At 46.2% G+C, this 17,285-nt stretch overlaps 1 protein-coding gene across 2 annotated transcripts in view; it reads right to left on the reverse strand.

Annotated features, from left to right (window-relative positions):
* The window catches only part of LOC123766633 (murinoglobulin-2), a 585,294-nt gene that overhangs the window by 111,039 nt on the left and 456,970 nt on the right, over positions 1–17,285 (reverse strand). For both annotated transcript variants that reach the window (XR_011223484.1, XM_069308162.1), the window contains exon 21: positions 11,782–11,915. Coding sequence is in view for 1 of the 2 variants with exons in the window: in XM_069308162.1 (XP_069164263.1) it covers positions 11,782–11,915 (134 nt within the window). In the remaining variant the exon portion in view is untranslated. The remainder of the gene's footprint in view (positions 1–11,781; positions 11,916–17,285) is intronic.

A 17,285-nucleotide genomic window follows, 5' to 3' on the forward strand; every position in this document is an offset into this window, starting at 1 on the left:
GGATTGGGATAAACAACTAGATCTAATCATGTGAATATTTAGAAGTCTCCCCAATGAGTCTCTAGGAGTATCTCCTTATGCGATGCTCTACGGACGTAAGTGCCGTACTCCTCTTAAAGCTTTTAAAGACTCTCTACGTAATGCCACCTTCAGTGAGCATCAGAATGTGCCCCAGTTTCTTCAAAACCTGCAACACATTCTAGAGAGAGTGCATAACTTTGCTAAGGATAATCTATTGAAAGCACAGGAGAGGATGAAGACTCATTATGACCAACGCAGCAAAGTAAGGAAATTTAAACCGGGAGACTTCCTGCTGACCTATTTCCCTATCCCAGGTTCTCCTTTGCAAAACAGGTTTTCGGGACCCTACCGCATCAAAGAGTGCAGAAACAACCACAACTACGTTCTTGAGACTCCAGATAGGCGGCGGAAGACCCAGTTGTGCCACGTCATCCTCCTGAAGCTATATAACGGTACTCCTCCCACTGTGTTAATAGCATATTCTTCCTTTAAAGGTCCATACCTCCACAGTGAGACCTTCCCTGCTTCTCCTCCCGAAAGCACTGACACTGAGTCAGCGCTTTCCAATTCGGAAATCCTAACTGATCTTCATAACTATTTTCAGGACAATAATAGTGCACCTCTCGTCAAGATCTTCAGAGAACATCAGGAGTTGTTCCGAGATGATCCACAAGAGTGTAATGTAACTCAGCACGACATCCAACTGCTCCCTGACACCCGGCCGATTCGTCAACCCTTCTACCGAATCAGCCCTAGCAAGAAGGAAGTCATGCGTGCTGAGGTGCAGTACCTCTTGGATCATGGACTGGCCACACCTTGTGAGTCCCCCTGGGCCTCACCCTGTATCTTGGTGCCAAAACCCCAAGGTAAGGTGAGACTTTGCACTGACTACCGTAAGTTAAATAATGTGACTGTCAAGGATGCATACCCCTTGCCAAGGATAGATGACATTCTTGACGCCATTGGTAATGCCCAGTACTTGTCCCAAGTGGACTTGCTTAAGGGGTATTACCAAGTGTGTTTAACAGAGCGAGCCAAAGAAATATCTGCCTTTATCACTCCCTTTGGACTTTTCAGATATGAACGCCTTCCCTTTGGACTATGTAATGCCCCGGCCACCTTTCAGAGAGCTGTCAACCGCGTCATCCAGGGCTTGGATAACACGTACGCCTATTTGGATGATATCGTCGTGCATCCAACACCTGGAGCGAACGTCTGCTCCAGCTGCAACGACTGTTCGCCAAGCTCCTGACAGCCGGCCTCACCATCAACCTGGGCAAGTCCACCTTCGCCAAAGGTAAAGTGCGTTATCTGGGTCATGTAATAGGGAGTGGCAGCCTAGCTCCGTTAAACATACACACTCAAGCCATCAAGCATTATCCACAGCCTAGATTTCTCTGGTGATGGTGAAATCATCACCAGAGAAATCTTAGCAAACAACACAGAAATCATCGATAGATACAGCGATAGCAGGCGGCTTGACATCTGTGAGGCACTACACATTGTTACGATATATCGTATCGTGTTATTCCATCGCATAAAGGCACGATTATTTAAGTCATACGTTCATTATTACAGGAAGAACGAGGTTAACAACCATGGAGGTCGTTAACGGTCAGCACGGTATGGCTCGTCCGGTGGCGGGAATTTGTTAGCCAATCAGAGCCACCGGGCGAGGTAACGTGTGCTGGCCGGAGCATGTGGAGAGACAGACATCTACTCCCCTCCATTGAGTCAACAGGCTGTCGTCGCGTTTGGATGTGTGACCAACGGACCCAACTGTTAGTGTGCTCCACCCTCATGAAGGAAGAGGACCTCGAGGCATGGTCGACGTTCTTGAAAGTTATGGAAGATAACAGCTTTGAGATTTAGAGGTCGGCGTGGAGGTAACTCGCTGATTTTCCGAATAGTGGTCCAAAATTACGGACAAGTGAATTTATAAGTGGAAAGAACAATCGGATATGAGACGACCATTTCATGGTCGCAGTGTCTGTCTCTCTCTCTCTCTCTCTCTCTTTATATTTATATATATATATATATATATATATATATATATATATATATATATATATATATATATATATATATATATATATATTGTTACGGTGCCCTCTCCTATTTCTTTCGTTTGCCGGCTTAAAGAGTCATATCAGCTCTCCCTACTGATTCTCTGAGGTTCAGGGAGTCTAATGATATATGTGGCGACCAGACCGGCTGCCATTTAGTGGAAGGAGGTTATATTATAAGTTGTAAATAAAGGAAAATTGGCGCCCTGTTATAAAATGAAACAGTATCCCCTACGGCAGATATGACCTTTTGGAAGGGAGACAAGCCGATCGCGGATTGGCCGACGTAGGTCGCGGGCGACAAATCAGGGCCCGCCATGACGTCACCGAGTGCCCCGGGCGGCGCCAACGTCAGAGTTGTTCTGACCGTGGAAGCGACAGGACGCGCCTCGGTCTGCTCTCAAGAATTGGAGGCTCTGCAAGCCTTGTTCAGTGGATTGAGCTGGCCATCGCCGCCATCATAGTTATTGGAGACCCTGCGCTTCTGGGAAGCCAAAGAGGAACCAAGTTCAGTGAGCAGAGAAGTGCCAAACTTGGAAAATAGTCGGCGACGACGCTGGGCGGCGCCGCTGGCTGGACGTAGAGGTCTGGAAGGTGGGCGAGCGAGCCTAGCTGTGACTGGGGTCACATCCACTGAGAATCTTGGAAGGACGACACCGTGCCTAGGACAAGGAGCGACGCCCTGTGGGAGAAGCGAGTGTGGGGAAAAATAGAGATTAGCTCAGCGCCCATCGATGAACCAGGATTGGGGCAGCTGAATCTCAGGGATTGGAACGGCGACGACGCGAAGGCTTCACGACACCTGAGGACCTGTGGAACGTCCTGGATCGTCGAGGATCGACCCAAGGAAGCGTGGGACCCTCACACCATCGAGGGACAGGCGTCGTGAGCCAGGAGTGTAAGGTAGATCATTTTTCCCTCCCATTACCCCTTGTATGAGTAGGCTAGTTAGGCCACAATATTTACTCGTGTATGTGGCAGCAAGACTTTATTACTTTAATAGTAGAGTAGGCTGCAAGGCAGCTTGTGTCCAGGACTGTCAGAGAGGACAGTGTGTGTGGATGGCAGGACAGTGAAGAAGAGGTGCCGACGTGGTGAAGAGGCCCTCCTGTGAGAGTGTGAGACTCCGGTCTTCCTGCCCATTTGAAGGAGTGTTGGAGGTCGTGGAAGAAGAGGCTGACGATCTCCAGACTCATCATCCATATTCCATATTCATGTATTACTTGTGATTGTGTGTGTGTGTTCATGTAATTTGCGTCAGTAAATCCACACATTTTATTACTGTGTTTGAGTGTGCCTCCATTTGTGATATTTCTCTATGAGCATACATTTCTGGCTACAAACGATATATGATACACCCACTGAACTGCATTGCTGGGGTGCAGATATAATAACCCAGCTGGCGACCTTGCTAAGAGGAAGATAGAGAAGACAGGCGGGAAAGGAGTTCCTGCAACCTTTTTTTGTCTGGCAGGCAAGACTCAGGGAGGTTATGGTTATAGGTAAGCCTGAGTCTTCCTTCACTCCCCCACGGGTCTAGGCCGGAACTGTTAACAGCAGTTTCCCCGTGGTTGACTGAAGGGCTTCCAGGGTGAATCAGTGGCACCCCTTTGTGGTGGAAGCAAAGACCTGCGGAGGTGGGCATTGTTGGTCCTATCTTGTGTGACCAAGGAGACTCCGGTGAATCCAGGGAGTCGGAGGGGCTGAGTATTTGGGCCCTTTGAGCCCCTAGCAGCCGAGTGTTAGCAGAGCCCCGGACCGCCCACCCCCACGTGACAATATATATATATATTATATAATATATATATGTACATGTAATGTATATAAGGTGATTAAGAGATATATACGAATATATCCATGATGAAGTTTTATACCATCTTATTTTCTTGTCCTTTGTCAGACCTCAGCACAAAGTGTGTCGCACCTGACAACAGGTCTGGCTGAGGCTGACACCTATTCAGATTCATGTACCCCATTGTAGTACAACGAAGCATAGGATAAACATTCAGAATAAACCTAACATAAATGTGTTGGGTTGTCAACAGTTCGATCCCAACAACATCAAGAAGTCAACACCAGCAATCAACAGCCAATTAATGCACAACTATATTCTACCCACTTCAAGACTCTGCTCCAATATAGAAGCATCAAGATATATGGGCCAATAAAAATAGGCCTTCTGCAGTTACCTACCTTTAATACCCATTGTTTCGTGTCCTGTCTTGTGTTAAAATTTTATTTTCACCTCATCCAAAACTATTGTAACATGTCACCTCACCCAAATGTAGGTATGAAAACTTGAAGATGTTTAAGCTCTATTCAGTTAAAGTTGTGTGTGTGTGTGTGTAAACTAAAGTCTTTGAAAATGTAATAAGTTTTACGAAACGCGCTCAAGTGTCGCGTCAGACTAGAAATAAAAATGAATTTTGGAGAATTGATTTTTGAATTACCATCAACAGTGAAAAGAGACGTAAGAGAGATCGAGAAAATTCGTGTTACAATTATTAATCTTAGTTTTTCGGTCATATTTAATAATATATATATATATATATATATATATATATATATATATATATATATATATATATATATATATATATATATATATATATATATATATATATATATATATATATATATATAATGTCGTACCTAGTAGCCAGAACTCACTTCTCAGCCTACTATGCAAGGCCCAATTTGCCTAATAAGCCAAGTTTTACTGAATTAATATATTTTCTCTATTTTTTTTTCTTATGAAATGATAAAGCTACCCATTTCATTATGTATGAGGTCAATTTTTTTTTATTGGAGTTAAAGTTAACGTAGATATACCCCCTCCCCGCTCAGCTCGTTGTCGCCGTGTGGGGGCTTAGTGGGCGGCTGCCGGAGTGTGATGCTCCTTGGGACAGTCCTCTGTCCTTTTCTAGCCTTGTGCTCCTGCTGCCGTCCTCTCCAATTCTGCTGGGCATCTTTTCCTTTTCCTTCTGTTTCGTTTTTCTCCCCCCTCTTCTCCTATCTGCTTGCCGTTTCCTGCCGACCTTTTGCTCGTTCTGGTTCTTCCCTTGGACTTCTTCTATTTTGACGCCCGGGTGCTTGAGGAGGCATACTCTTGCACCCGTAGAACTGCAGTACCCGACGTCGAGAGCGAGGGGAACCTTTTATTGTCAATCCCCACTTCGTCACTGAACCCAATCTCGACGGACTGTCGGTTTCTTAGGGTGGCGTTTGTGGGGCGTATACTCACGACGCACCCCTAGGAGGCCCCGACAAGATCGGCGATAGCTTCTTGTTGGGTGTCCTGCCTCTAATTGTGGCTCCATGGTGGGTGTGGGGGCACATTCGTGAGTGAATTCTTCTTTTCGTCAAGATGATAACCCCTGTTTCGGCTTCTTCTGGTTTACCTTCTCAGGCTCGTGGGGTGGGCGACCAAGCCCCCGAGTCGGTCCGTATTGGAAGACCGGGCTCTGTAGCCTCCGCTGCATTGGGCCCCGACCTTGCTCCTCCTTTGGCCTCTCTAACTCCTTCCTCTGGCTCCCCTCCCTCCTCTGTGGTTGGGTCGAGCCCCAAGCCCCCAGTGGTGACTACCTCGTCCCCTGGCGCGGCTCCTTCTCTAGTTGTAACTACTGCGCCTTTTAACCCCTCTCTCTCTGGGGGTTCTCACCGCCGTCCTCGTCACGGCCGCCCTCGCTCGATTCCTTCCAGTTCTGCTACCTATCAAGCCTTGTTTGGTCCCGCTTCGTGGGCCAAATATTTTGATCTCCTCCCTCTTGATTCTGCGCCTCCTGACGATTTCTCCCTCCATCGACATCTCGTTGATTCCGTGGATGCCTCCATTACTTTCAACCCCACTCGTCTCGGTACACGTGTCGTTGCTGCTCCTTCTCAGGATGCTGCTTCCCGCTTGGCTGCCTTATCCTGCCTTGGCGAGACCCCCGTTCGGGTCTCGAAGAACGCTCAGTTGAATGCCAGTGTTGGCACTATTTTGCTCCCGCCCCATGTTGCGACTGGTGTTCGGGACCTGCGCGACTGCCACGACGATATTCGACATATCCTCGCTGCCCAGGGCCATTCTATTCTCCAGGTGGACACGTTTACTCGTCCCCCTCGTGGTAGTCGCCGTCAACCCCTCCGGGTTGTGAAGATTACCTTTGATGGTAGGACCCTTCCACCCTCTGTCATTCTTGCTGGTGCCAGGTGCTCTGTCCAGGAGTACATTCCTTCTCCTCGGCTCTGCAACAAGTGCTGGAGGTTTGGGCATGGTGCCCTCCGCTGCTCCGGGACTGTCTCTCTCTGTCCTTTGTGTGGTGGCGAAGGTCACTCTAAGTCGGAGTGCGCTTCTCCCCAGGCTCGTTGCCTCAACTGCGGTGAGGCCCATCCTACCTTCTCCCGTGCGTGTGTCCATTACAAGCTTGAGGCAGCCGTCCTCAACTTGAAGCACCGGGAGCGTTTATCTTTTCCTGAGGCGAGGCGCCAGGTTCGCCGGCTCCCGCCTTATGCTAATATCTCTTATGCTCGCGTGTTGCGCTCTTCCTCTCCTCGTCCTTCCCGCCTTCCTCAGACTCTCAACCGTTTCCGGGCCTTGGACCCTGATGCGCCCACTGCCCCCTCCTCTGTCCCTTTGGGTTCTCTCCCAAAGGATCCTCCTCCTGGTCCTCTGTCTGGGGTTCCCCTTCCTTCTACCCGGTCTGTCGTGTCTTCTGTGTCTTCTTCCTCGTCCCCCTCCGATCCTCCTTCCCATCCTCTTCCTCCATCTATCGGCTCTCCCCACCGCCTGTCGGTGCGGGCGGATGTCCATCGCTCTCCTAACGGCCGTCGTGTGTACTCTCGTTCGGCTTCTCCTGTTGAGACACTGGAATCCGTTGCCTGGTACGTAGTTGCTGGGACACCGGTCTCTTTAAGTCAGAAGCGTAAGCCTGGCTCCTCTCCTTCCTCTTCCCCGGCGGGTAAGAAGGCTTCGCTTTCTTCCTCAGCTCCTCCTTCTGGCTCTGTTGCTCCTTCCCCTCCCGTTTCAGTGCTTGCGCCCCCTGTTCCTGCTATGGAGGTTTCTTTGGCCCCTGCTTCCCTTTCGGTTGCTGCTCTTGCTGGGGTGCGCTCCCCTCTTTCTACTCCCCCTCTTCCTGCTGCTGTCCTTGACTGCTCCTCTCCGTTGTCTCCTCCTCTTCCTCCTCCTCCTCCTCCTCCTCCGGACCCTGCCCGCCCGCCTCTGATCTGTTCTCCCGTTTCCTTCCCTCCGTCTTTGCTCAGTTTACCCATGCCCCCTAACCCTGGCTTTGCTGACCCTGATCCCGACCCTGATATTCTTTAACGTGCTCTGTTGCTCTTTCGCCTTTGTTTCTTCCTTGTTCTCTGTTTTTGTCCTTTCTCTTCTCGTCGTTGTCCATTCTTCAATGGAACGTTCGAGGTTATTACGCCAATTTCCTCGAACTCCAACTTCTGATTTCGCGGTTTTCGCCCCTTGTGTCTGTCTCTAGGAGCCAATGCTTGGTGCTCGTCCTGGTCGTTTTCGTGGCTATTCCTTTCTCTCCCCCCCCCCCAGCCATTGCTGGGGCTTCTAATTCTTCTGCTCTCTTTATTCGGGCTGATGTTCCCTTTGTTCCTTTACTTTTTCCTTTGCCTCTCCATTGTTCTGCTGCTCGTATCTTTGTGGGGAAATGGTACACAGTTTGTTCCATTTATCTCCCCCCGAGTGTCCCGCTCTCTCTTCCTGATTTGAAACACCTCCTAGACTCCTTGCCGGAGCCTGTGCTCCTGCTGGGTGACTTCAATTGTCGTCATTCTCTTTGGGGTGACGTTCTGACGAATACCCGGGGTCGCCTCCTTGAGCCGTTTCTCCTCTCTTCTTCCCTGTCTCTTCTGAATTCTGGTGAGCCCACTCATTTGGACTCTCGGACTCGCACCCTTTCTTGTCTTGATCTTTCTCTCTGCTCTTCTTCTCTTTACTTAGATTTCACGTGGCAGGTTCTTGATGACCTCCATGGAAGTGATCATTTCCCCATCCTTGTTTCCTTTTTCTCTTTTCGCCCTTCCCTCTCTTTCCCTAGGTGGCAGTTTGCTAAGGCAGACTGGACCCTATTTTCCCTCAGTGCTACTCTCTCTGACCTCTCCCTTCTGCCCCTCTCTCGCGCTCTCCTCCTTTTTCATGACACTGTCTTCAACGCTGCCCTCTGCTCTATTCCTCGCTCTTCCTCTCGGGGTCCACGGAAGTGCGTTCCCTGGTGGAATGCGGACTGTGCTCAGGCTGTCCGCTGTAAGCGTGCAGCCTGGAAGAGGCACCGCCGTAGGCAGACGACCGATTCTTTTCTTTTGTTTCGGAAAGCGAGTGCGGTGGCCCGTAGGGCCATCCGTACGGCTAAACGTGAATGTTGGGCATCTTATGTCTCAACAATTACGTCCGAAACCCCTCTGGCCCAGATCTGGAAGCGTATCCGCAAGATAGCGGGTAAGTTCGTTCCCGATGTTTCACCGGTCCTTCACCTCCATGATACTCTTGTGGCGGACCCGTTGCAGGTCGCTTCCGAACTGGGTTCCCACTTTTCTTCTGTTAGCTCTGGTCTTCATCTTCCCCAATCTTTCCTTCTTCGTAAACCTGTCCTTGAGTCTCGTCCTTTAGATTTCTGCACTCATCTTCAGCTTCCCTATAATGATCCCTTCTCTCTCTCTGAACTTCGTTCTGCCCTGGCCCTCTGCGGTTCTACGGCGGCGGGCTCCGATGGTATTCATTATGAGATGCTTCGCCATCTCCCTCCGAGCACGTCTCAGTATTTACTGAGTCTGTATAATCGGATCTGGGAGTCGTCGTCACTCCCTGAGGACTGGCTCGATGCCGTTGTCCTCCCTGTTCGCAAACCGGGGTCTCTGGGTACTTCCCCTAAGGACTTTCGCCCTATTGCTCTCACAAGTTGTGTCTGCAAACTCTTTGAACGTATGGTTAACGTTCGTCTGATGTGGTTCCTGGAACACCATCACCACCTCTCCCCTTCTCAATTTGGTTTCCGCAAGTGCCGAAGCATGACAGATGTCCTGGTGAACTTGGAGGTCTATATTCGTACTGCTTTTGCTGCGAAGACCTCCGTTGTTGCCGTCCTTTTTGACCTAGAAAAGGCTTACGACACCACTTGGCGTTATCATATCCTATCTCAACTTCATTCTTTTGGCCTTCGTGGTCATCTCCCTCTCTTTCTCTGCAGCTTCCTCTCTCGTCGTTCCTTTCGGGTGCGCCTTGGTACCGCTCTCTCTCCCTCTTTTCAGCAATACGAAGGTGTGCCCCAGGGTAGTGTTCTGAGCACTACTCTTTTTCTGGTTGCCCTCAATGGTCTTCTTTCCTCTCTTCCTTCTGGTGTCTTCTCCGCTCTCTATGTCGATGATCTTACCCTTTGTTGTCAGGGTGATGATTCGCCTCTCCTTCAACGCCGGCTTCAACTTGCCATTGATGCCGTGTCGTCTTGGGCCACAGGTCATGGCTTCAAGTTCTCTACTTCTAAGACTTGTGCCATGACTTTTACGCGGAAACGGGTTGTTCTTCGTCCCTCTTTGTCACTTTATGGTCATCCCCTTGAATACAAAGATTCCGCGAAGCTTTTGGGGTTATTCCTTGACACTCGTTTGTCTTGGTCTCCCCATATCTCTTACCTCCGTGTTGAGTGCTCTAAGGCCCTTACCCTCCTTCGGGTCTTGTCCCATACTTCTTGGGGGGCAGATAGACGCACTCTCCTTGCTTTACATTCCTCTCTCGTCCTGTCTAAGCTCGATTATGGTTGCCCTGCTTACTCGTCTGCTTCTCCTTCTACTCTTCGCCGTCTTGATGCTTTGCACCATACTGGGTTGCGCCTCAGTTCTGGTGACTTTCGTTCGACTCCCATCCTTTGCTTGTATGTTGACACTGGCTTCCTGTCTCTCCAGGACCGCCGTGATCGCTACTGTCTTCGCTATCTTGCGCGGTCCTTGCAACATCCTTCCTCTCGCCTCTGTCGTGTTTAACTTTTACCCCTCCTGCGGTTCCTGTTCCTCTTCACCACCTCCCTCTTTCTGTCCGGTTATCTCGCCTACAGGATTCTCTTTCCGTTCGTATTTCTGATGTTGCTCCTCGTGTTGTTCCTTCTTTGCCCCCGTGGAGGGTCCCTCTTCCGCGGTTTTGTACATCCTAGACCCGTATCACTAAAGCTTTTACCCCTCCTACGGTTCTAAAACGCCTTTTCCTCGAGCACTTTTCTTCTCACTCCCGCTCCGTTTCTGTCTTCACCGATGGGTCTAAGTCAGCGGACGGTGTTGGCTACTCTGTTGTTTTTCCTGATCGCACTTATATGTGTCGCTTGCCTCCGGAGACTAGCATCTTTACAGCGGAACTTTATGCTATTCTCTATGCTCTTCGTCTCCTGCTTTCTCGTTGTCAGTCTTCCTTTGTGGTTGTTGTTGACTCTCGTAGTGCCCTCATGGCTCTCGGGTCCTTTAATCCGGTTCATCCAGTAGTTGTCGAGATCCAGCATTGGCTGTTTCTCGTTCACAGTAAATTTAAGTCGGTTGAGTTTTGTTGGGTTCCCAGCCATATTGGTGTGTCTTTAAATGAGCGTGCGGATGCTGCTGCCAAGGAAGCTGTCCGCTCTTGTCCCATCTCTCGCAAAGGCATTCCGTATTCCGACTTTTACCCGGTTATCCATTCCTCAGTCCTTACCCGTTGGCAGGCTTCTTGGTTGTCTGTTACTGGTAACAAGCTATGTACTCTTAAATGTTGTGTTTCCTCATGGCCGTCCTCCTTCCACCGTAACCGGCGGTGGGAAACAGCTCTGGCGAGGTTGCGTATTGGCCATACTCGCTTAACCCATGGTCACTTGATGGAGCGCCGCCCTGCTCCTTATTGTCCTAGTTGCATTGTCCCTCTTACGGTCGTGTATGTCCTTGAATGTCCTGACATCCAGGACGAGCGTGTGTCTTGCTTTCCAACCGCCCCTCGCGTTCACCTGTCCCTCGATAGAATTCTTGGTGACTCGGATACTTTTGATATCGTTCGCCTTATGCGTTTTTGTTCTCGTATTGGCATCCTTGGTGATATTTAGCGCCCTCTGATTATTTTGCATACTTGATGGTGCTACATAGCCTTCCCGGTTTGGTGCCTTCTTTTGATAATTACTTACTTAACGTAGATATATGACCGAACCTAACCAACCCTACCTAACCTAACCTAACCTATCTTTATAGGTTAGGTTAGGTTAGGTAGCCAAAAACGTTAGGTTAGGTTAGGTTAGGTAGGTTAGGTTGTCGAAAAAACATTAATTCATGAAAACTAGGCTTATTAGGCAAATCGGGCCTTGCATAGTAGGCTGAGAAGTGAGTTCTGGCTACTAGGTACGACATATATATATATATATATATATATATATATATATATATATATATATATATATATATATATATATATATATATTTATTTATATTTTGATGGATAAATAGATGGATGTATAGAAACAGACAAATAGACCCGGGCAGCGCTGGTTATCCCCCATAGTATTAAAATAATATTAAAACACACAAGGCAATATACTGAAAGCTCAAACATTAAAATATAAATAAGGCATCAAAAAACATTGATCACTGTTGCAGAAGACAAATCTCTGTCAAATTGGTGAAGATGTTGTTAGTGAAGCAAACATGTTACTAGTACACTATGCTGATATCAACCTTATAATTGTATCTGGCTCACCATGATAAACTGGCGAGCTTGAGCGAAGGACTTGAGCACGAAGGCTGTGAGCCAGGTGGAGCCCGAGGAGTCAGAGCGGCCAAAGGCACTGTACGACCCGTCCTGGTGACGGTAGTTGAGCTCTTGCTGGTATCCTGAAATGTTGGTTATGTATGTTATGGGAGTCCTTACTGTGTCAATGTGTCACTGTGTCACTGTGTTACTGTGTCACTGTGTTACTGTGTCTGTGTCACTGTGTTACTGTGTCACTGTGTTACTGTGTCACTGTGTTACTGTGTCACTGTGGGGCGAGCATAACACTGCTTTATGGTGTGTGTTTATATCTGGTGACATTGTTAATGTGTGTCATGGTGTCCTTACTGTTACATAGCTCAGTAACGTATCCATCTAATACCATCCATCTAATAACATCTGCTTAATACCATCCATCTAATAACATCTGCTTAATACCATCCGCCTATTAACATCCACCTTATATCCTGCTCCTAATATCTCCCACATAATACCATCCACCTAATGCCATCCACCTATTACTATCCACTAATATCATCTGTCAAGTACCATCTCCCCAACAACATCCACCTAATTCTATCCACCTAATAACATCCACCTAGTACCATCCACCTAATACCAACCGCCTAATAACATCAGCCTATTAACATCTGCCTAATACTATCCCTCTAATACCACCCATTATTAACATCTGCCTAATACTTAATACTATCCAGTTAAAACCATCCACCGATTAACATCTGTGGGGAAACGGACTCGTGAGATTTATTGATTTATATTAAATTTATATATTAATATATTTCATACGTTAATTTAGTTATTTAGGTAGCGGACTGTATGATGTTGAAGTGGATTGTATGAGTTTTAATTCCCACAAATCGTTTCCTATACAAGCTGGAGGAGGGGGGTATTTATATATATATATATATATATATATATATATATATATATATATATATATATATATACATATATATATATATATATATATATATATATATATATATATATATATATATATATGGGTTCGAGTCACTTCTGGGGTGTGAGTTTTCAGTTGCATATTGTCCTGGGGACCATTCAGGCTTGTTCGCATATATATATATATATATATATATATATATATATATATATATATATATATATATATATATATATATATATATATATATATATATATATATACAATCGAGGAGGTCCTGGCTGCAAAAATCACTGACCTAAAGAGAATGCAGGACAGGATTGACAAGATTGATGCCCATGATGCTCTCTTTCTCCTCACAAGATGCCTGTCTCTCCCTAAGTTGACCTACTTTCTGAGATGTTCTCCATCCTACAGCAGCCCTAAGTTAAATGTGTATGACACCCTTCTGAGGTCCATGCTGGTGAAAGTCCTGAACCTGCCATTGGACGACTCTCAGTGGGAGCAAGCAACCCTTCCTGTAAGACTCGGCGGCCTTGGTGTCCGCACAGCCTCCCAAATTGCTCTACCAGCCTTCCTTTCCTCCTCTCATGCATCGCACGACCTCGTCAGAGATATTTTACCTGCAACCCTGAGAGATTCAGCAGGAATACACGATCCTGCTATCACTGAATGTTCAAATCAGTGGAATGTTCTTGCAGCCCCAGAAACCATTATAGAGCCAACAAAACAACACAAACAGTCCGGCTGGGACCACCCTCTAGTGGAAAAAGTAGCTGATGCCATGCTAAGCGTAGCAACATCAGACAAGGAGAAAGCCCGCCTCAGAGCAGTTCGTGCCCCCCATGCAGGAGACTTCCTCCTGGCAGTACCCATGTCTGCAATGGGCACGCGCCTAGATCCAGAATCCCTTCGTGTAGCAGTGGCCCTCCGCCTTGGTGCCCCAATTCACACTGAATACAAGTGTATTTGCAACAGGGTGGAAGCAGACCAATACGGACTGCATGGGTTTCATTGCGGAAGCACAAAGGGCTGGCATGCAAGACACAACGAGGTCAATGACATCATCAAGAGAAGCCTCGTCTCAGCTGGGTGCCCAGTGGAGAGAGAACCTCGCATCCTAGGGGTCCAAAACCCGGATTTCCCAGCACTTCGCCCTGATGGCATCACCATATACTCATGGAAGGAGGGTAGACAGTTGGTGTGGGACTACACATGTGTATCCACCCTGGCTGACACCTATGTACACTTCGGAGCTGATCAAGCAGGTGGGGCGGCCAACCACAGGGAAACAGCAAAATCACTCAAGTACAGGCGACTGGAAGGTCAATACCTCTTTGTTCCCATAGCGTCTGAGACGCATGGCCCCTGGGGCAAGAGTGCCTTGGGATTTCTCAAGGAATTGGGGTCCAAGCTCATTGACGTCACCAGAGACCCAAGGGCTTCCAGTTTTTTATTTCAGCGTCTCAGTGTGGCGATCCAGAGGGGAAATGCTTGCTGCGTCCTCGGTTCCTGTCCAGAAGCGGAGGAGCTTCAAGAGATCCATAACCTTTAGGCATTTGTCTTGTATGTTTTGTAACCTTTAAATACACAATAAAGGAAAAAAAAAAAAAGGGAAGGGGGTGGTAGGAGAAAAGCACACAGAAACTGTATTGGAGGGAATACACATTCCCTCCAATGCGTTATGTGTGGTTTCCTCGGAGGCTATGGGTCCCCCTTCTTCCAGCCAGAGGTGGTACTCCCTATATATATATATATATATATATATATATATATATATATATATATATATATATATATATATATATATATATATATATATATATATATATATATATATATATATATATATATATATATATATATATATATATATTTATATATATATATATATATATATATATATATATATATATATATATATATATATAGTCTATTAACCGAAATTATCGATTGGTAGACATTCATTACGATATTAAGACTACAATGATTGGTAAATAAAATGGTGACGCCTTATATGTGTGGTAGTTCTGGCCTGGACAACCGGATATAACGCAGCAGATAACACAAACTAATACTCCTTGTAGGTGAAGCTGGAGTCTTCCCATGTCAAGTGTTGTATAAGGTAATTGTTACTAAGTCTTCTTCCCCTTCAATTTCACCTGTCAAAAGGCCCTCACAATAATAAGCGTAACCTGTATATGACAGTTATATCAGGGAAAATATTGTAATTTATTAGATAAGATTTAATTAATAATTTCCCTGTTTGGGTGGATCGCAATGCTTTCTCACGGGTATACCCTAATCTACCCTAACATTACTGGCAGGAATGATTAGATTTAACGCGTTATCGGATATCGAACACTTCCCTTATTGTTGACGAAGAGCGAGCGTGCTGATGATGGGAGCTCTCTACATCCCATAACACTACGTCTAGAGGGAATATTCTGGAGCTTCGTGAGCTCCAGCCAGACTTTGTTTACGTTAAATGTAATGGTGTTTGCCTCCTCTCCCTCTCACGCCTCCGGTGTCAGCACCAGATGTGGGTTTTAATCAAGAAGTGGAAAGAGAGTTCACATTTAATCTATTTTATTTTAATACTGTTAATTAAGTTCATTCAAGAAAAATGTTTTTATGATGTTTACAGTCCAGAGACTGATGTTTTAAGAAGAATTCCCAATATTATTGTAGTTATGTAATATTATTATAGTTGATATATTATTATAATTGATGAATTTCATAATGACATATGACAATGATATCACCGTTTTCTTCCAAGGAAAATTCAACTGCAATCTCGTTTTCTTTGAGTTAATTTGTTAGAAGTAAATCAGCAGCAATATTATCTGCCTATTATATATTGTTAGTAAATGGAGTCGGTTTTTCTGACAATATCCACCTAATACCCTCCACTTAATACCATCTACCTAATACCACCCGCCAAATACCACCTCCTCTTGCCTTCAACCTAATACCATCCACATAACATCCCCCGAATACCATCCACCTAATAAAATCCACCTAATACCATCCACAAAATACTAACCACCTAATAACATCTTCCTTGTACCTTATCCACCTAATATCACCCGCCTAATAGCATCCGTCTAATGCTATCCACCTAATACTATCCACCTAATATCATCCATCTAATACTATCTACCTAATTCTATCAATCTAATACCACCCACCTAATACCATCCTCTTAATAGCATCCACCTAATAACATCCGTCCAATACCATCCACCTAATAACGTCCACCAAACTCCACCCTCCTAGTAAAATCTGCCTAATACCATCCGCCTAATACCATCCCCCCCTAATACCTTCCGCCTAATACCATCCACCTAATACCTTCCGCCTAATACCTTCCACCTAATACCATCCGCCTAATACCTTCCGCCTAATACCATCATCCTAATACTATCCCCCTAATACCTACCGCCTAATACCTAATGAAAAATTAACATAAAAGCCGCCTACATATTTGAAAACATTGAAAATAAATACAGGCGAGGAGTCACAATAACGTGGCTGAAATATGTTGACCAAACTACACACTAGAAAGTGAAGGGACGATGACGTTTCGGGCCGTCCTGGACCATTCTCAAGTCGATTACGAGTGTCACAATCCTGGACCATTCTCAAGTCAAACTACAATCGACTTGAGAATGGTCCAGGACGGCCCGAAACGTCGTCGTCCCTTCACTTTCTAGTGTGGCTTGGTCAACAATGAAAATAAATCGAGATAAGGGACACAAAGCAAAGACTTATGCTGGGAAATCTAATGACAACTATGGTGCAAAATTATAGTCAACTGTCATTGTCCCTGGTGGCACGTTGGCAGTAAACTCAGCCCGCACCTCACCAGCGATTTCGTCGGGGTTCGAGTCTTGGCCAAGTATGACTGACCGAGCAGTAATCTGTTGGACATTTTAAAGCTCGTTTAAGGCCACTAGATAAATGTACATAAATGTTAGTTAGATACACAACCAAGAAGTGCAAATCGTCGAGGACGACGATGATAACGTGCCGAGCCGTGTTGGACGCACATTGGTCACACATGAGGTGTCTATTAATATCCTTATCTTAAATGCTTATATCACAGCATTGTCAATAGCAGCGTCAGCAGAACTGCAGATGAAGCATCACGGGAAGACACACCACCCTCGAGAAGACCATCTTGAGCAGCGGCGCTGCACACACAATCGATAGCTAGCTCGTACTTGTGGCCAGTATATATTTTTATTTTACAATAAAACCAAAGTGGATTCCTTCCTAAATTGGTCTACGAATGCATGACAGAACTGGTGCGTTAGCTAAAACTTCTGTTCATAAAGAGGGAATTGATTATCATCTTGGGCTGCCTTTGAGCAGCCTGAGGGCAGTAATATTCCGGGAACGTCAACAAAATCTCATAGAACTGAGACAAAGTGAAATTCACACCAGTTCCTCCATCTATTATCATTCTATTATGCAGGAAGAACTGCACGTCTATGGGTCATCCAATAATGTTAGCTGACTTCTAGATGTTACCACTGCTAGGCTTAGGCTCTGCTACAAGTACCTC

Source organism: Procambarus clarkii, chromosome 62, assembly GCF_040958095.1.
Source record: "Procambarus clarkii isolate CNS0578487 chromosome 62, FALCON_Pclarkii_2.0, whole genome shotgun sequence".
Classification (NCBI taxonomy): domain Eukaryota; kingdom Metazoa; phylum Arthropoda; class Malacostraca; order Decapoda; family Cambaridae; genus Procambarus; species Procambarus clarkii.